This window comes from Argiope bruennichi, chromosome 10 (genome assembly GCF_947563725.1).
Source record: "Argiope bruennichi chromosome 10, qqArgBrue1.1, whole genome shotgun sequence".
Taxonomy (NCBI): Eukaryota; Metazoa; Arthropoda; class Arachnida; order Araneae; family Araneidae; genus Argiope; species Argiope bruennichi.
Window position 1 is genome coordinate 100,733,141 of NC_079160.1, and position 21,753 is coordinate 100,754,893.

General features: G+C 27.9%; 1 protein-coding gene across 4 annotated transcripts in view; it reads left to right on the plus strand.

Moving 5' to 3' along the window:
- Positions 1–21,753, plus strand: part of LOC129987921 (phospholipid-transporting ATPase ABCA3-like) — a 60,518-nt gene that overhangs the window by 9,797 nt on the left and 28,968 nt on the right. Inside the window, exons 1-7 of one of the 4 annotated variants that reach the window (XM_056095920.1) lie at positions 8,047–8,599; positions 13,251–13,571; positions 14,565–14,689; positions 16,881–17,016; positions 18,656–18,909; positions 19,693–19,930; positions 20,521–20,694. In XM_056095920.1, the coding sequence (XP_055951895.1) occupies positions 13,262–13,571; positions 14,565–14,689; positions 16,881–17,016; positions 18,656–18,909; positions 19,693–19,930; positions 20,521–20,694 (1,237 nt within the window). In that variant the 5' untranslated portion in view covers positions 8,047–8,599; positions 13,251–13,261. Of the gene's footprint in view, positions 1–8,046; positions 8,600–13,247; positions 13,572–14,564; positions 14,690–16,880; positions 17,017–18,655; positions 18,910–19,692; positions 19,931–20,520; positions 20,695–21,753 lie in introns of those variants that run through there. The other 3 variants (XM_056095919.1, XM_056095917.1, XM_056095918.1) reach the window with 3 other exon arrangements.

Consider the following 21,753-nt stretch of genomic DNA (forward strand, 5'->3'; position numbering starts at 1 on the left):
CGAAGCTGTATATTATCCAACAGAGCTTTTGAACTCACTGGATTTGCCAGGCATATCACCACACCTTCTACGACTGAAAGTTGGATCTCCGGTTATTTTACTTCGGAATATTAGATTCGCATTCGCAGTGACAATCAATAAGTCGCAAGGCCAAACGATGTCGGCTAAGATTTGGGCACACCGTATTTTTCACACGTGGCATGTTCTCGCGTAGGCAAACTATCGAGCTTATTTGTGTTGGATAAAGACGAACTGAGAAAAAATATCGTACACTCAAATGCTCTTTGAAATGAATATTTTCTTTATTTCATTTTTATACTTTATGACAAAAAAATATATTACTTTTTTCACTTTACGTTTAATTTTTAAGAGATCAAACAATGTATATGTCCGTTTCGTTAATGAAATACATTGTATTGAGAAAATGAAGGGTTGGTGTTTTTTAGTTTTTATCGGCGATCATCGTCTACAGTGCTCCATTCCTCCTTCTGTCATATCCCATCCCTACACACTTACAATACATTCGTTAACAACCAAAATGTTCAATAGAAATAATTTATAAGGCAGAACAACGTTTGCCGGGTCAGCTAGTTGCCTTATAGAAATGTAAACTTTCTAATGTTATTTCATTACCATATGTATGTGAAAGAAATTAGTCACTTTTAGACCAACTACCGCAGAAGTAAATATATTTACAGATTATCGAATAATTATTCTAATTTTAGTTGCAATCGTTTTTAGAATCAGTGGGAGTGGTCTCTCCAAAGCTTTCTCGCATACACATTAGTAAAGGCGTTATCTCAGAAAACAATTTCAGGTTCAATAGTTACAAAATATCAATCTTTGGCGCGAATTCGGCATTTTCATAGAATCTCTCATGGCGATTAATTCGTGGCATGCGGTTAATAGTATCCGAAAATCGAATTTGTGTTTTAAATTGGTTTTTCCCAATCGATTGAAACAAAAATCTGACACAAAACTACAATTGTGGTCACAAAATCCCACACCAAATTTGATGCCTTTATATCATTGCGTTTTTAGAGTTATCGAGTCTACGTGTTTCTGAGAGAACAGACAGACATGCAGTCAACCCCTTCTTCGATTTGGTTCCAAATTTGATTGGTATCTACACTGTAGTTATCGATGTTAAATCTGTATACGTAATTTTATCTATTTAGCTTTCTTTATTTTGCAGTTATCATGAAAACTTATATTCAAAAACTAAATTTCATTTACCAAATTTCATCCATCTAGCTCAAAACGTATTTTTTTTAAATTTATTTTTGCCACAGACAGACAGATATTTTCCAAAAATGTGCTTTTTCAACTCAGAGAGATCTAAAACGTGGAGATTCATCAAAATCTCGAGATCCAATTTTTTGGCGCTTACTGTACTTTATCTTTACTTCGTATACGAAAAAGTAAAATGGAGACAAATTTTAAGTTGCTGAATAATCAATTAGCTAAATAAACTAAAGATAATAGTTCTTTGTAAAAGCTTTAATAAAATAAATATAAGATGGTGTAACATTCCCCGTTTCCCATTACTGATAAGACATTTACAGCCAGCTGTGTCGTCGCTGTTACTTACTAAACTCCTCGAGATAGTCAGATGGTGGATCTTTTCCCCTGGGTGGTCTTGCATCTGTTAATTAGCGACTACAGTGAAAGAACACATGTGGAATTCCTCGTCCCAGAGGTATTGATAGTACCTTCAAAGAGAAAGGGGTGTCCAAACATCTGGATGCTAGATATTTCTCTTTGTGAAAGGACCTTCCCACGACCCGCTGAGAGAGCATATTGCTGAACACCAATTGGCCGAAAGAGAGCTCAAATGACCAATGTAAATTAAGAGGCGGAGATTGTCACCGAAATAAAGTGCAGTTTTTTTTTTTTTTTTTTTTTTTGAGGAGGAGAGGAGAAGCGAATTGCAGGCGAACTGTTGGACTACGCCCACGAGTTCGGAGTCCAAGAACCAACTGAGTTTCAAGAAAGCCTTCGACTTTGACTGTTGTATCTCCTACAACAGGTGTAACTAACTATTTATTTAACCAAGATTAGAACAAGTTGTTCTTTGTATATATAGGGCTGTAAAATAAAGAATTGTCTGGAAATTCTGCTTCGTTATTTAATCAGTCTAGAGCAAGACATTACAATGGCAATTTTCTCATCAATGAAAAATAATTTGAAGAATGAATTTAATTTTACTTTTTTTTCACCTGCCAAATCGATTAATTCCTTCAATCACGTTTGAATTTTAATAATAGCAATAATTCCAAAACTTTGGTATTTTGCATATTTTAAAATCGGTTAAATAAGAATTATATCTGTAATAGTATATTCTGCAAAGTTTATTTAAATTTATTTTAAATAAACATTGCAATTTAATATAGTACTGTTATCTTTCACCACTTTCTGTTTTATGGAGTTAATTTCGTAATTGACTATCGTGTATGTTACAGTCAATGTAATTAATCGGTTATTATTAATATTAACCGTAGTTATTATTAATAATAATCAAGTAAGCATGTTCACCTTATCATACTGTATATAAAAATGAATATTTGTGACTGTTATTTAAATTTATAGTTTTTACCCTATCTCTATAAAATTTGACACACGTACTCATCTAGACGAAACGAAAAGCCCTGCCACTTTTTCAAACTTTCAAAATCAATTAAATTATACATTAATTAAAAATCAAGCAAGTTATTTTTTTGGGGGGGGGCAAATATTGTCCGAAAATATTATGTCCGAAATCGTCCGAAAATATTATGTAATAAACATGATTTTTAAAGTCTTGTGACACAAAAAATTTCCCTTCTAGTGGAAACAATTGCATTTCCGTACATATTTTTTCTCTGATATCAATAGTTTTTTAATTTGATTTCTTGCACAACATGGAACAAAACTTTTGATTCCTATGTTGAAATTTAAACTAATTTCATTGTTCCATCAAACTATTCAAAAGCATGATTTTTTTATGATGATGATGATGAAAAAAATTGCTTTCTTTGAGCATTCATTCAGAAATTGGATTTTAACTTATGTTATTAATTCGTAATCTATATACTCAATACGCACACGCAGCGAATTGTAGTAGATTAATTCCATTTAATTCATATTTTTCTGCTTTAACAAATACCAAGGTAAAATTTTGAGTAAATGCATTTCATAATGATAATTTACTACCAAGAAGCTGAAGCCAGCAATTGCTTTTGTATCATGGTCATGTTATTGGACTGCGAACCACAAGGTCCCAGGTTCTATCCTCGCTCATACCAATTCGCTACATTGGTGACCTCGGACGATGAACCTTCAACCTTTGTACAGCTGTTGTGGCGCCATCTACCCACAGCAAACTGAAGTCGTCAGATTCACTTGACGCAGCAACCCAAAGTCGTCAGATTCACTTCATGCAGCAACAGCAACCCCTCACCCACACACGCTCGCCATAGCGCTTGGCGCTACTCAAATGGGTACAGGCGCATTAGACTCAATAGCTAATAATACATCACCACTCAACAGCCATATCGTTCGTCTCGCCTCTCTTGAAGGGTAGTCCGTGGTGAAAGCTTATAAGCCAGTTAACAGCTACGCTGCGCGAGCAATTGCTTTTATATCGTGAACATGTTACTGGACTGCGCGCCACAAGGTCCCAGGTTCTATCCTCGCTCATATCAATTCGCCACAAAGCCAACAGTCCGGACGAGCAGACTATACACCAATGGCGGCTATAATGTATATATTGTTACGGAATTTCCTGGGGTTCGTTTGGATAGTCGAAGTTATATGGTGTGGAGAACGCTCAATCAGCAGGCGGCAGTAGAAAATAAAACAACGACGTTTACTTACACGAAGAAACACAGGACAGCACAAGGACGACAACTATATACAGCACAGAAGACAATTATCTCCAGCCGAGACGTGCAGCATACACAGCAGTATACAACAAGACTCTCTACTGCAGACAGTTGCGTACAGCTTAATTCAGCACTAGCTTGACTTCGTCGCTGCTCCGCTTATCCCTGGAAAACCAGTTCTTCACCGTCGCTTACGACTACTCTTCGGCTCCACTGGTGCACGATCCGCCCGGCAGCTGCGGCTGCTTCCTTTTATAGGTCTCAGGAGGCGGGGCTAGAAGCCTCTCAACCAATCAGGAACGTTCGAGGCCTAACTCGGTTCCTACTGGACTTATCGGGAAAATTCTCTATGTTTCGGCTATAATCTATTTTGGTGCCAAATTCGTCAAATTCGTCGCCAAGTCGCCAAGTTTGTCGCCAAGCTCTGGGACCTCCTATGGAACCAACTATGCTGGGAAGCAGCATCACAGGTTCGTAACAATATATAAAAAGGCATTTAGCCTTTGGTTTGAGGATGTGTGCGGATAAAATTGTAGATATGTGTACAAATTTGAATTCAAAATCCATACTCAGATCTACTCATTTTTTTTTTCTATAATATTACGAAACCCAAAATGTGTCACTTCACATAGAAGTCAGGATAGGAGGAGTGCATGCTTACGGACTCTAATCCAGTACGTTCAAGGCATGCAGAAGACGGCTGGAAGAATACAGAAAAAGTTTTTAATTATGCTAGAAAGCTGAAGGGAGAACACTCCTGTTAGGTGAAATTATATCTGTTTATCTTATTTAGTATACGGTCCTTACAACGAAATTAAATTGCATCAAATTTTAGATGTACCCATCTATGGGAAATCTGTCTGTCCGTCCATGTAATCCTACTAACTAGACCAGAGAGGATATTATTTTCTTCTCACAATACGGCCCTTTTCCTACCTACCTCAAAAGGTTCAACCTGTCTGAGAGTGACCAGTGCAGTTGTTGTGGGACAGGCACCGCATTTCATTATGCTACGGAATGCATCCTTACAATCTCCTGGCATATGAAAAAACCATCACCAAGCCATGAACAGGAATGGCTGAAAAGAGTAGCCGGCAACTTCCTTTCCAGGCAAAAAATCCACAGTATAATCAAATTTATAAGTGGAAATAGAGATCTATTCTTGCCTCCATAACACTCAACATCAAGTCTCATACCAAAAAAGACTAAGGGAAAAAACAAGCACCGCAGTCACCTGTCACACATTTCAATCAATCAGAGATTGTCTTCATTTCCATTTCTCAAATTATTTTCCATCTGATTTTTTTTAACTGCATCCTGATCTACTATATCATAAAAAATTAGTGAACACAGATTATATGTATATTTTTACATAATTTATCTCTCAGCACTATATTTCTAAGTTTATTACTACAAATTATATTTCTAAGTTGAAAAATTACGTAAACGGTTTCATCATAATATAATTTCTTATATAATTGTAAATTCTGTATATAGTTATTTTTGTTTCGTTTTCCTACTGTAAATATTTTGTTAATCAAATAAAATTCCCATAACATGCCCACCAACCGTTCAGTGACCAGAATGGTCACGGGTACGGGGGCATGAGACGGCGTTCTGTTCTGTCCGTCCATGTGCTTGTGCATAAGATAACTTAACAGCATTATAAACTAAACACATGACAATCTGTGTATTTATCTGTGTAGACATTATTAAATTTTGAACCACATTCACGAATACTTCGCTGTTTATCAATCTTTTATTTCCTGTATGTGCGAATGCGATAATTCAAAATCGCAACTAGCTAGATAGATGAATTTTTGTAATTTTGTATTAAACTTATAAATGTGTGCCTAATAGTAGACCAAAATCATTTAATTATAGAATTTCAACTCTTTTCTGCATAAAAAATACAATCATTCAAGAACGCAGTGAGCAAGATAAATGAAATTTGGCATGCAGCCTTGACATCAAAATTATTGATCTGTATCCAATTTTCTATTCATTTGGCAGTTTTAAATCGTAATAAGTATAGATTTCGTATCAACACAATCTTATTCGGATTTCTCTTTTGGCCATATGCTTTCCATCTCTCTCTGTTTATATTAATAATCAAGATTTATATGAGTTTGCATGCGTGTGTGTGTGTATTGGTGCTCTTCAGCGCTGTCTGTTTTACCTAGATATTAAATTTCTTAGAAATTTATTTTAGAGGATAAATATTGGCATGATGGGACAATTTTTTTTAAAATTTTAATTAATTAGAAATTAAGCGAGAGATTGGCATTTATTAAGCAATAACATCCAAAAATTTTAGTGCACAAATATAACTGTTACACCATTTTAAAATTAAATATATATATATATATATATATATATATATATATATATATATATATATATATATATATATATATATATATATATATATATATATATATATATATATATATCTTTTATATTACATATCGCTAGTTGCCGGGTATAATTTCATAATCACTTTCTGAATTTTGATATTTTTTTTCAAAATACTTAGCTGCTTAATGTGAAATAAAACGTTTCATTGTTGAAATGAAATCAAACTACTTTGTTTCATCAAATATTTAATCTCATGATTTTCCTTCATTGTTGATAGTTAAGAAATATATTCTGTTATCACCGCAGTTTACGGGAGAGAAAAAAATTAGAGAAAGAAGTTACAGTACGGTGAAAGATAAGGTGCAATTAGAAGATTGCAGAGGTAGATAGATTACTTCAACCCCATTAATGCCACTATAATGTCACGAGGCGGAACTCCATTAGAACGTTCTTTTACACCAAACAAAATAGGTGTAGGATTAATAAAATAGCACGGATTTAATACCGTCACAATTTGATGCTTACTCCATACTTTAATTTTAGATAATGAACATCAGATTATGCATAACTGATTAAAATGAAATCAAATACAATCAATATTTCTGGTGAATCAATTGATTGCCAAAGATAAAAGTTCAAATAGGGTCATATCATTAAATAGGTTTAGTTGGCAATTGCTTAATGGTCCCTAATTTCGAAACATTTGTTGCGTTATTTTCGGAATATATCAATTTTATGCTTTCATTTAATTTACAAAGACTGTGCTTTCGAATTGATTCAAATTAAAATCAAATATCGTTTAAATGTGAGAACATTTTTCTAATATTCCAAATTAATTATATTTTACAAACTGAATATTATGTTGCTTAAAAACTTTAGTAAAAAATATATTGTTTCATAAGTGTTTTTAAAAAAATGAGTCCGATTGTATAATTAAATAATATTTAGACTAAATGCAAAAGATTTTTTTTTTTTTTTTCTATTTCGTTTAACATTGCATATTTACATTTTAGATATAGGAAAGCATTCTGAATACTAATTTATTATGCAACAGTTATTGATTTTATTCTACAAACTAAATGAAATCCTACAAAGTTGTATTATTTCAGAAAATCTGAAGTTTATAGGGCTGCGGTTCTCTAATTTCAGTTTCATCATAAAATTCAAAGGATGGCCAACTGGAAACCTGATACCACTTAATCAAAAATTGTACCTGCTCTTTGCTTCAAGACATGTCTGACAAATAAAAACAAAATATTTATAAATGGTCATACTAATATGAATAAGAATAGCCTTTTTATGTTAATATTCAGTATATAGAGTTTTTTTTAAATCTAAATGTATTTTATTTTCTCTATTTATTATTCCTAATTTAAATCATTATATGTTTATTAAATCACAATATTCTATTAGTCAGATTTTAACCTCAAATATTTCCCTTTAACCTTCAATATAATTTTTTTAAGAATAAGGGATTTAAATAGGCATAACTGTAGGCATAATAATAGGCACTTATGTAAAATAAAATTAAAAAAAAATAATTTTAAATTAAAATAACTAGACAAAAATTAAATTTTAAAATGCACGTTATAGTCCAGTTCAAAATGGTTCATACAATCAGCTAACCTGATTTGTAGTATTTGTTCTAAAACAAGCAAATTAAAACGAATTAAGAACAAATCCACGCTTTCATGTGACTTCTTATTCCCGCCTTTTCAAATGCAGATGTCTTACAATTTTGCAACAATTCTATCACGAGTTTGGGTCTGTTACGTCATATTACATAAGATGATGCAGTCCAAGCATGCGCGCTAGTGCAATTTTTACTGCCGGAATGCATGACTACTTAACTAGTTGACCGAATGCTTCCTTTTTTTAAATTATTTTGAAAAGAGAGAACGAAAAATGATCTGGTGCCTGAAATGACAGCCTTTTTTTCTTCATTTATTATCGTACAAAACCAACACACCTCCAGTGATACGTCATCTAGGAGACGACGTGAAATCCTAGCGACAAAACATATCTTTTCTAAACAAATCGCTAAGAAAAACTAGTCGTTTGTGCTCCGAAAATTTCGGCAAAATGATCTAGTTTCGTCACAATAATAAACATATCAGACGTCGAATCAGCTGTTTTGCATTCTAACAGATCCAAATATATCTGCGCATCACCTAATTTTAATTTTTATTATTATTCGAGCTGACATTGTCTTTCTATGACAGATAAGTGATCTTTGTCCTCATTATCAATGAAAAAAGAAGGAATAGGTATTATCTAACGTTAGTATGGATTATTTGTTATGAAAACCTTTCTTTTCTGTTGCACCAGCCGTTGTTAATTCAAGAGTCGTACATGAATTTTTATACCTCAAAAATTATGTAAGTAACATATTGATTATTATTGTGATATGTGTGTAGCATTTTATATAAACAATATTTATATTTTAAATATTGGAACTCTGAAAATTATTATATTTAGTCGATTATTTGTTTAATTAAAAATGAGTTGAGGAGTTTGGATTATATAATTTCTGTATTCCATTGTTATTTTCAAATGTTTCTAATTATTTAGAATTTGTTTAGTTTTTGTTGAGTTATATTCTTTTTTACACTACAGTAATTTTGGTAAATTTTACTATAGTAAGTAATAAGTTCTAAATTTTATTGATGAGTTATTTAAATTTCTACTTAGAATTTTTATTATCAAGTAATAATGTGTAAATAACTTCATAAATAATATGTTTTGGGGTTTTTTTTTAATGTCTAATAGAAAGCTTAGAATAATACTTGCAAAATTAAATTAATTCCTTTGATTGCAAATGTATAAATAAAAGCAGATTATTTAGCCCTTTTATTCTTTTGATCAATCAAAATGAATAGCTACATTTTAAATGTTAAAAATAATAATGATTTGATTTTTATTCACTTTCTTTAAATGCTTATCTTTCTATAACAACAAGAAAATATTTTTAAAAAAATATCAGTCAATTTATTAACTTTTCAAATATAATTTTTTCAAAAATATGTTCTATCTGGCAAGATAATATGTTTGCAATGAAGCTATTTTATTGAGTGATGATTTATAATTAACATGTTATATTTAACTATGCTTAGTTTAATTATATACTTAATCATTTAACCAAATATTCCATGTATGGAATATGATATATTTAACTATGCTTAACCCAATTAAAGCCTGATTCAAATATATTTTCTAACCCTTCCATTTTGCAAAAGAATTAACCAAAATTTTAATTTTGTATGAAATTTAACCATGAAGCTAATTATAAATTAATTAATTATAAACTAACTAACAAATTTGTGTGGGTTTTGTGTAAAATTAACCACAAGTTAACATTTAATGGTAAGAAAATATTTTTGCTACATATTAACATTTAATAGTTAATTTTGTTGTAAAATTAAATTTTTTCTTAGCTTCTGCTGTTGAATTATTTTTTTTTAATTTATAGGTGCACTATAATATTTTTATTAATGTATATATGTATGCTTTATTGAATCTTTACTCCATCCTTTTCTCTTATTATAATTTGCTTATACATTGTGGAAGTCTATAAACTTTCTTGTTTTACTTTTTCTGTCAGTATTTTTTAAAAGCTTTCTGTTCCATTAAAATTTTTTATTCTAAATTTCATTCCTTAACCTGTTGATGCCCATTTTATTTCGAGGTATAGATTTTTTTTAATATTCTTTTAGACTGTATTTATAATGCAATGATTAAATAGTGTATTTTTAGCAGAAAATTATTTATTTTAAAAGCTTTTATAGATAAATATTAATATCAAAATAATAAAGAATATTTTCAAATTCCTTTTATTATCTTGTAAGGCAAGGTTCCCCCCCCCCCGTTTTTAAAATGATGACATTTTGACTTTAGAACCTGGCTAAAGAATAGTGTATACTAGCTGAAATTGCTCGGATATGTGTGGATGTGTATTGACTTATTAAATAAAACAAGAAACAAAATAGATTCCAAACAGTTCAACCATGAAAATGAAATGTAACATGGGTACCAGACATTGGGTACTATTGGTTTTGTAGAGGTCCTCAGGTTTACTTGGCAAGTTCAGATTAGGCCCCTTTATACATGTATCTTGGTGATATATCTTTTTTTGCTTGGTAATAATATGCAAATAAATTTAATTTTAAAATAAAATGCTTAGAACACAACACTTTATTATGTGAAAATTTGGAAATATTAATTGAAATTTAGTCTTTATGCATTAAGCATGCAGAATAATTGTGTCTACATATTTTGAAAACTATTACAGAACAAAAAAACATAACAGTAAAATATATTTTACTCAGTGCTTTTTCATTTATTACCTTTGACAATATTATTAAAACATTTCTTTCATGTATAATATATTATTCTGGTAATAATTACCCAAAAAGTTTCATGAAGTAAATGTTTCTTAGATCAAGCTTTCTTGATTTATGATTTTTATTCATGCCATACTGAAAAATTTGTTTATAAATTGTATGCATGAGTCATTTTTATAGTTGAGCATAGGACCATAAATACAAAAGACAATTGCTATAGACCACTGTTTGTTAATTGATAAAGAGGAAAAGGTAAAGCACAGGTTTGCTTACTTACAATAGTATTATAACATAATACACACTTATACTACAAATTACTTAAAAATTTTCTTTAAGTATCTAGCCCAAGGATTTGAAATTTCTTTTGCATTCTACCTGCCAATGTGTTTTTTGCCTTTTTGCATAATGCTATTTATATAGCTGAGTTGTGATGTTATTAATTTGAATTGCATTAAACCTATGCTGTGAAATTAATTTGACGTATCTTTTTTTTTATTTATTTTAATGTCAAAGAGCCATCATTTATGTTTTTGTTCTCATGTTCTGTTGTAAAAAAGGGCAAAAAGTATCCTCAAAATTTTTCAAAAATTCAAGTTGTTTTAAATAAACTAAAAATAATGAGGATGTTTAAATTTAGATTATTAATTTAATGTACAATTAGAAATGGTAATAAGAAATTTTATTATATATATTTACTTTTTGTCATTTTTCTACTTTCATTAAATAAATATCAGATAATGTGACAATAAATAAGTTTTACTAATGTTTAATTAAAAGTAAATGATATTAACTTCCCAAAATTATTTTGTTATGTAGTATCTAAAACCAGTATTTGCATTATTAATCACATGCTATTGAATAATTGTCAGAGAAATCATAATACTTGCAATCAGCAATTAATAGTCAAAAAAATTTCTAACAGTCTAATATTAGTCTGTAAACTATATTCAACAAAAGTATGTCATTGCACCCAAAGTTTATCAATGGCATGCAATTAAGCCAAGAATTTGCCAATATTATGCAATTGATACTTAAATAACCAAAAAAAAAAAACATATTTTGCTAACTTTGTGCATCTTTCTAAATATAAATATGTTAGATCTGTATGTATATTAAAATGTTGAGATTAAAATATGTAAACTATTATGATGTTCATTATATTAATATTATCCATCAAAATGTTCAATAAAATAAATTTTGTAATAGATAATCATGATAAACACAAACACCAGTTTTGCTCAGTCATAGTGACTATTTTTTTATCTTCTGCAATAACATTTACATATATCTGAATTAATATACTGAATGCATGATAATTCAGATTCAAGTATTTATAATTAAAGTATAAATCTTTGGAGTTTAATTGCAGAAAAAAATAGGAATTGACTAACTGCAATGCCATTTTGTATAATATTATTATTATTTTTTTTATTATTATTTATTTACCTCAGACCTCAAAACAAATTGCCAACAAATGAAACCTTCTTGATATCTTATGTAAAATGAAATTTGTCATAAATTAAAATTCCTCAGGTAAATCAAAGACCATAAATATGAACAAGTACTGCTTATTTATATCAGTGGAACTGATTTATGAAAAAAGGGATATAGTTTATCTTTTCATTTCTTAATGCAAAAGTAATGTTACATGTTGAATTTGTATTCTAAATTAGACATATGTCAATAAATAACAATTGATTTACTAAAATTAAATGAGCATTTAAAATAAATTTTGAACTGTAACATTTTCATGTTTAACATTTAAATTTTTTGCGTATTAGTAATTTATTTATTGACATAAACAAGGCAGAATTACAGTTCACTTTTTTTTTTAAATTTCTAATTTATCTTACAAAATATTTTCAATAAGTTTTTCTTGCTCATGTTCAATTTCATTAGCACTGTTAGGCTGTAGAATGTTGCATGTCTCTATTGTTCTTTCTAACAGTGTTCTATAATCTTTTAATTCAATAAAATCACTCAGTTTCCAGTACACAAGCTATTTAAAATGTTTCCTCTATAAAAAAAAATCGGTACTTTTCTGTTAGCAAGGCGGCAGCAAAAAATCGCCAAACAATGTAGAATTCCACCAAATTTGCATTTGGTTCACAATTGGCAACATTTGCATCCGACTAACAGAAAAGTACCAAAAAATCATAAAGTATTAGACCATGTAGAAAAAAATTTACAAAAGGAAAAATTTAACTGATAAATAAATGTAACAAGTAGAAAGCATTCTGGGCTTATCGCTCGCTAATATTAATGAGTGATACAAGATGTTAATTTTTTATGTCTATATTATTGCTAAAAATTCACCGATAACATCAGTTTTTATTGATGAAGATGAAAATTTAAACTTTATTTATAAAAGAATTTCTCATACAAAATAATGTTGTATTTCGCCTTGTTGTATCTGTGCAGCATCTATATTTTTTACTATGATCATTTTATATTCAGCATTGCAGGTTAAGAATTAACAATATTAAGACAATTATAATCTATTTTCAACTTACAAAATTAAAGCTCTGTTGTTAAATTTTTTTGTATTTTATTTTGAATAAAATTACTTTTTCAGTAAAGCTGTATTGTTTACCAACATTGTCAGTATAAATATTTTTAGTTTTATCCTGTACAGTTATTTTATTTATTTATTGTATTCTAATTTTGCAAAAATTCTCATTTTCAGTAGCTTACAGAAACATGGCAAAACTTCGCCAGTTTTTGCTGTTGATTTGGAAGAATTTTAAATTACAATGGCGGCATCCTTGGATCACTCTTCTTGAGTTAGGAGTTCCAGCAATTTTCTCTCTATGTTTGGTTTTAGTACGGTCTTTTATCAGCTCTAATTATGTGACTGATCCAACTTTATATGAACCTTTCAACATTAATGGACTGCCAGCTAATTTGACTCCAAGCTCTGGACAGTGGGAAATCATTTATGCCCCTGAAAGTGTATTTTTAGATAAAATAGTAAATAATGCAGCTTCAAAATTGAATGTGTTATATAGAGGTATGAAAAATGTTTTGTTTTCTTTTAATTGATTTTTAAAATCATATTCATGACTTTAAGAATTTTTTTTTCTCATGTCATATTAATAATCGTGCTTTCTTTATTCCATTTAAAATAGACATGTATTAGGACTCATTCTTTATTACACATTCTTTTGCTGTATTAGAACTCATTCTAATTATATATTCCTAAAGTTAAATTCTTGATATCTTTTCATTTATTTACCTGCTAGAACTCAGTTGTTGTATAATACCTTACTGACCACTTATGTAACTTTAAGATTCTATATCAACTCTCTGGTTGTAATCAGCTGATATACTTTACCATAGAAAAAACAAAAAATATTGAAGGAGAAATATAGCAATCTAGGCTATAATTAATTTTTTAAACAAGCATTATAATATTAAATATATATATATATCTTTTTTTTTTTAACTCATTAACAGTTTTAGCAAAATTTATGATGTGAAAATCTATGAATTTTATAGCAAGAATTATTAATTTTACCACATATTGTCATTTCTCTGTTATGGTTTGTTGTTAAAATGTGAGCAGAGGTTGCAAAAGTATGAACTTTTCAAATAGTTGAACATTTTATGATGAAAATTTACAATACTTGATAAGTTGGCATATATTTTGGTTTGAAAAAATGCCATATTTAATAATGCATAAATGTTGACTCAAATTATCATTTTATATGAGACTATTTCATTAAAATATAAGCAATTTCATCAAATGTAGAAAGTTGCAGCATAATAATAATAATCTCATAATTTTTTTTAATGACGTTTACTGTACTTAAAACATTTATACATATTTTGAATAATGGAAAAGTGGCATGTTTGGAAATATTTTAGCCACAATAATATAATAATAATTTTACCAATATAAATGTCAGGTTTTCTACTTATGATTATTCCTTTAATTGAAAGCATTTTAGCATTTATTTTTATTAATATTGCATTTTTTTTTTTTTTTTTTTTTACTTTGAAGGTTTTAATGATGAAGACAGTATGCTTGCATTTGTCACTAATACAACAAATGATATACTATCTGGAATAGTTTTTGATCATACATTAGAGGATGGTCCATATAATTCTACGAATATTAAATATAAGGTAAAATAAAAATTTTGTATCCTTTATAATTAACATATATGTAACTATTATCTTTTAATATTAAAAATATAAAACAAAAATAATGAATTAGTATACCTAATGAATTTATAATTATCTGTAGTATAAAATTTGCTAAAATATTAACGTTATTTCTTAGATGCTGTACAAATATTGTTCTGACAGAATTTTTATCTATGTTGTAGTAGAGTTTACAGAACAGTTGCACCAATAAATGACTAGAATTTTGCTCCCTTAATTAAACTAATATGCCTCTACTCTGATCACCTTACTGAACTTGTTCTCTTTGTCCTTCATCATATGTAGAAAGATTGATTTGAAATTAGGGAAAATGAGAATTGTAGTTCAATGGCTGTTCAAATAGGAAAACATAATTACTAGAAATAAGGATGCACAGAAATTCATGAATGGCTGACTTCAGCATAATTGAACCTTTTATAACTGATCTTATTTGCAATATTGAAGTATTTAAATTTCATTAATTCAGCTGCAACAAACATGCTAGTTTACTCGCCATTTGGGGGGGGGGGGGAGTTTGCTGAAATATTTTTAGCAATGGTAATATATATATATTAAAAGGCCTTCTGCAAAAAATCTATTAACTGCATTCATATATCAGCCATGCTGCAAATATAATCAAAAAGTAATTGTAAAATGTTTAAATTCTAAGACTGGAGTGGCTAGAAACAGCATCTACTCTTAAGCAAACCAAAAATTAAATAAGATTAATTTAAGAGATTTGTTAATTGGATTCAAGTTCAATTGAATGCTGACTTAAATAAAAGTCAGCATTGAATTATTCACATTTTTCACAACAATTATGAATTGTCATTATGATAGACCCCTTGTTACAAGCAAATCACAACAAAGTCAAATACAGGAAATAAAGTAATCTAATTGACTTCTTTTTTTATTAATAATTTTTTTTTCTATAATATATATAGAAAATAGACTTTTTTTTAACATTTTGTCATTTATAACGTAACATAATTATGAAATGCATCAATTTTAGAGATGGAGCATTTGTCCAATGTCCAATAATATTCAATGCTCTGTTTAACTCTTTGACAGTGAATTTTTAAAGGTCTTTTTCTCTTCATTTTCTACTCAAGTAAAGTGAATAGATTCTTAATAACATAAATTTGTTCAAAATTTCTTTTCCGAATAATTTTTAAGTCAGGGGCTTGGATATTATGCTGAAATTACCTGCAAAAAAATTACTTTTACTTAAAACTATTTAATCCCATTTTTAAATGTTAATGGAATGCATATGTTCCATTAGTGGTCAAAGGGTTAAATGTCTTTTTTCCAGATAGCATTTTTATGTTATTTTTATTTATTTTTTTCTTGTTATATTGTGTTCCCATTTAACTTTTTGGATATTTATTATCATCTTCAGTACATCTCCTAGAAAGGAAAAATAAATCCTATTTATATTTTTCCTTCTATTAGTCTTCATTTCAAATAAATTTAAATTGTTAGGAATAATCTAAACTCATTTTCTTTTGGAAAATCATGCACCTTGAAGCATGGCAATGTACATTACTCTAAGTAAACACTTTTTGCTGTTAAAAGAAATTTTAATCATTTTTCAATTATATTCAAAATTATTACATTGTAGTATTTTGTCAATATTAAAGTGAAAGTTTAATTTTTAATCGCTATAGTTTCAAAGTTTTTGTATCTTTAACGTTATATTATTGATTATGTATTGCAGATCACTTATAATAGTGAAATTCTCATTAAAAGTTGTGCTACTCATTTTATCAGTTTGGACTTTCACTGTATAATAGCTGCAGAAATAAGGAAATTTGATTTGACACATGGAAACACATTATAGTGATATAATTTATTTGTATATAAAAAGTTGTCTTGCTGAGAATTTTTGGCTTTCTTCTTTATAATTTTTTCAATATTTTTTTTCTTGCATTTTTAGAAATTTTTTCACAAAAATAATTTTTTAATCATTTTATGCATGTATTTCACTGATATGTAATATTATACTGTTTCGAATAATAATAGTGTTACAATAATTCATAAAACTTTAAAAATATGTTTTCCAAAAGATTTTCTAAATTTTGCTCACTATTGAATATTTTAAAATATGTATTTTACTATTGATTTCTTATTGCATAACTGTATCTATTTGCAATTTATTATTATTATTTAAAAGATTCGACCGGGCAAACCTGAGAGCGGGAATACAGTTTTTCAAAACACCATACCAAAGTGGCAAACACAGTATACATTTCCTATTTTTCCTGCTTTGGGGCCAAGAAACAGATTCCTGGGTTGGGGTGGAAGTCCTGGTAAGAAAAAATATATATATTTTTTAATTTCTGTACTTAAGATGTGTGTTATAACTATTTTGTCAAGTATTTTAAGTATATTTTCAACCTACACTTGATATTCTCATGTAAAAATGATTAAGTGGAATAATTTCAGATAAATTAATTTACGAAGTAAACTGCATTCATATAGAAATATCACAACTCATGTTTTTACTTGAAACATTCTTATAGATGGAAATATTATTGAGGACTACAGAATGTACTGAGAAAAATATTTTAAAATTGATATGATTTATCGTTATTTTATAATGTCTCGATTAAAATTAAACCCTCGAGTTTTAGATTAGTAAGGAGGTACTATTACATTGTATATGACAGTGTACAATATTATGCTTCATCAAAATCAACAGTAGATATCTCTTCTTATCCATGGATATCCTTTCTTCTTAGAATTTCCATAATTGCTACAGAAATTAGGTAGCAACTACGGAGTTGCAGATATATAGTGACACTCCCACGTATATCCTTTCAACCGACAGGGAATCCTAGATTCCAAGTTCAGGGATATTCTGTGGCGAAAGATATATAGTTAAAAACTATGGAGAACTACATAAAATGCTTAAAATACCTTCTTTCCAAAACCTTGCTCCACGGTGCTGTCAGTGAAATGTATTTTTAGCATGGTTAGAAAAAAAAAAGGGAATCTAATTTTAATATGAATACAAAAACACTGAAGTCCCTCCTCATTACAAAATTGTATATATGTGATTATTATGATACTAAACTGAGCAATGATAACTTTAAAAAAGTGCTTACTATTTAATGAAAAAAAAAATGTAAATGTCTAACAAGTAATTTGTTTGATCAACAAAATCTTGTGCTTTTTTCTTTTTTTGGTACTGTATCTATGTATTTAGTCAACAATAAAAGTCTGTTATATGTTTATTTTAATTAATTAAAATTCTTCAGAAATATCTTTTCTTCAATAATTTGTTGATACTAAATTAAATGTAATATGTCTGTCCAGAGTACTACTGATGACTGAATAATCAATACTGAAGGGTATGGATCTTATATCAAAAAATTTAAACTAGCATAGATAAAAATTAAACATTTTAGTTTGAAAAATTGAAAAATTTCTATTAGAAACTAATGAGAGCTTTCAAAGCATTTGAAATGTAGATACTTAATATCGTATCTATTTAATATGTCTGTGTTTCTTTTTCTACTACAAAGAATAAAAATCAAATTCACCTTCAGAAATGTAAACACATCAAAGCTATTATGCAGATGCTTAATATTTTTAAAAAATAAACATGCTATTTTTAACTATTACAACAAATCAGTTTTTTTCCCTTTAAGTATTTTCTTATGACAGTATTTTTTTTTTGTTAATTTAATTATAATTGATTTGAATAGACGATTTAAATCTATATATAAATCTATTAAATTTATATATATATTTTGATAAAATATTTGAATCATTATTTTTGATAAAATATAACTATGATTAAGAAAAAAAATTCAGTTTTCTTAATCTTGATTATGGACAAATGATACATATAAATAGACTATTATTAATATAACAATTTTTTTTTGTTCTATTATTATGTAATATTCTGTAGCCTAAAATAATTATTTTATTTTTATTTTTTAGGTTATATGTCAAAAGGATTTTTGAGTATACAGCATGCACTTGCTACAAGTTTTATGGAGATATTTGCTAATGAGTCTGATAAAAAATTGGATGTTGATATTGAAATGTGTCGTTACCCATACCCTCCTTTCTTGGACGATAATTTTATTCTGTCTTTGCAGTCATTTTTTCCAATGATAATATGCTTCAGTTTCATTTATCCAGCTGTAAATATAGTAAAAAATATAGTTGTTGAAAAGGAGAAGAAATTAAAAGTGAGTACTTAACTGATATTTATTGCTAAACAGTTATTTTCATTTTTTTTAAGAATAAAATGAACGGAATGTCAAGTTTTTAATTTATTAGATTCATTTCAATCTTTTTTTTTTTAATTCTTTTATTGCTTGCAAAAAAATGTATACAAATCTGTAAAGTAGTAGATTTTTTGTGAAACTTTGAAACATGTTATGTTTATTTGGATATGAAGAAATTATTGTTATGGATTTAATTTTATCAAGTCAGTATAATATTTAAATAATGGAAATTTCAAATTAAAATTTTACAGTAAAGGATATTTGTATTAAGTGTTCCCCTGGTTAATGTAACTCTAGTAATCTTAAATCTAATACATTCAAAATACAGTTTATGAAGAATAATTATCACAAACTAATATTATAAAGCATAAGTTATTGAAATAGAATGGATGGTAATAAAAATGATAGTGGTAAAAAAGTATGAGTTTAAAAAATGAAATAAATATGTATATAGATATATATAGAGTTTTTTTTTTTTAATTATTCTGAAAATACTGTATATCTATCTTTAATAGAGTTGTATTCAGATATTTGAAGATTTTTTTAAAAAAATTATTATGTAGAAAAAATATGATAAAGACATACTCTTTGTTATCATATTCAAATAATTGCCTTTAAAATTTCTTTAGTATATTTATAATCATATTCAATACTTTATTGCTGTAAAGTATTAAGTAGGATTTTATCTTTAACATCTTTTCAAACAATTTGATTTTGTCTAATATTTTCATGTCCATCCCTCAGGAATCGATGAAAATGATGGGTTTGAGTAAATGGCTTCATTGGATTGCTTGGTTTATCAAATATTTCCTTTTCCTCATCTTGTCTTGCAGTGTCATGACAGTTTTACTTTGTGTAAAATTTACTAAAGATCTTGCTGTGATAAATGCGACTGATCCTTCTGTTATTCTGATATGGCTCATAGTGTACACTGCAAGCATCATATGTTTCTGCTTCTTTCTCTCAACACTATTTTCTAAAGGTAATTGCATTTTTTTAATTGTTTCGTAAACTGTTATTTTTAATTGTTTGTTTTTACTGTAAAAAAAATGTTATGCAAGTCCTCAATTACAAATATTGTCAGTTGTCTCCATTTTGAAAAATATTAAAATAAGTTCTGTTTAATGAAAAATATTGGCTGTTAATTGTATTATGCTTGTAATAGTTTTGCATGTAAATTTAATTCTTATATCCAGGGTCATGATCTAATGCTGATTTTTTAAATATTTTTTATTTATTAAATAATATTTCATTAAAATAAAACATCAGCAATTGTTATTATTTTGTACAAATCCTTACCTAAAAAAATTGAGCATTGTAAATATGTGAAACAATTCAAAAATAATAATTCCAGTATATAGCTAAACAAATAACTTAGTAAAATAAATATATTGTCTGTGAAGTTGAATGAAAGCTATGATGAAAGAATTTTAATTAATGCTTGATTAAATTACAGAAAGTCACTTAGGAATACTTTATTAATATTTTTTTTTGTTCTAAAATATTTGTTGAAAAATTCTAGAATTTATTTCTATATATATTTTTTATATACAATGTTTATATTTTTTACAGCTAATTCTGCAACCTCATTTGCTGGCATCATTTTTTTCTTAACCTTTACTCCGTATTTCTTCATAATGCCTCGTTACAATACTATGTCACGTGCTGCGAAAATGTTATGTTGTTTGGTCCCAAATCTTGCAATTGCAATGGGTTCGATAATTCTCGCATTTTCTGAAGCTTCAGGTATTGTGTTTTATTCTTTAATAACATTTATATTATATTTATCATAACAATAATATATGCATTTATAGAATGATGTGCTTTGTTTCATAATTTAAGATATTTTCTCGGCAAATGAAAATTTAATATACACAGACTAGCCTGATTGTGGATTGTCAATAGTTCTTTAGTAAATTTGATGTACTGATAACAAAAATTGCATTTGGTTTTGGATTGTGTTTTTTATTATTATATTTTTGAATCATTTAAAAATTGTGTATTAAAAAAAAGAGGGAGAGAGCCTATTGAATAAAAAATGTGAATTATTATGAAAAAATACATTATTATAAAATTTAAATGGATAATTTAGTAAATTGGCAATAATATAGTTTTAATCACAATAAGGATGGACAGTTTGTGACTCCACAAGTATAATAGAAGCTCTAATTTTTGAAATGCTTTTAACTTCTTTCTAATTATCCATGATGCCCACCTGTTGTTCCATTATTCGTCTATTAATCACTTTCTCATGAAGAATAAAAAGCACATCTCTGAAGTCCTACATATGGGTCTTTGATTCTATATAAAACCAAAATTCATATTGTCTAGGTGATCTACATGATTTCTTACCATTATCCATATCCATGCAGTGCATCTTGCTTTATTTAATGAAGAAACAGAGTGAGAGATTTTATTAAAATATGAAATGCCTGGAAAAAGAGCTAGGACATCTAGGATGAAAATATGGTAGCAAATAACTATTTATTAAGTACTAAGATACATTCAACCTGTTTTCAAAATCAAAATAACATAGGTGCTCCTTTGAGTGAAAAATAAAATAAATTTGTCTAATTTTTGTAATCTTTAAGTTCTTTTTTGTATTAGAAATTTGAATTTAATATTAGTTATTTAATTTTTTTTTAAATACTTTTTATAAGTATATTTTATTAAAATGATTAGCATTTTATGAGTTTTAAAAAAAGGTCTCGCATTTGAATTGCTTTGTTGAAATATTATAAAAAAAATTCTTATTTATACAGAGAAATGGATTTGAATTTTGAAATTGACATATAAATACCATAA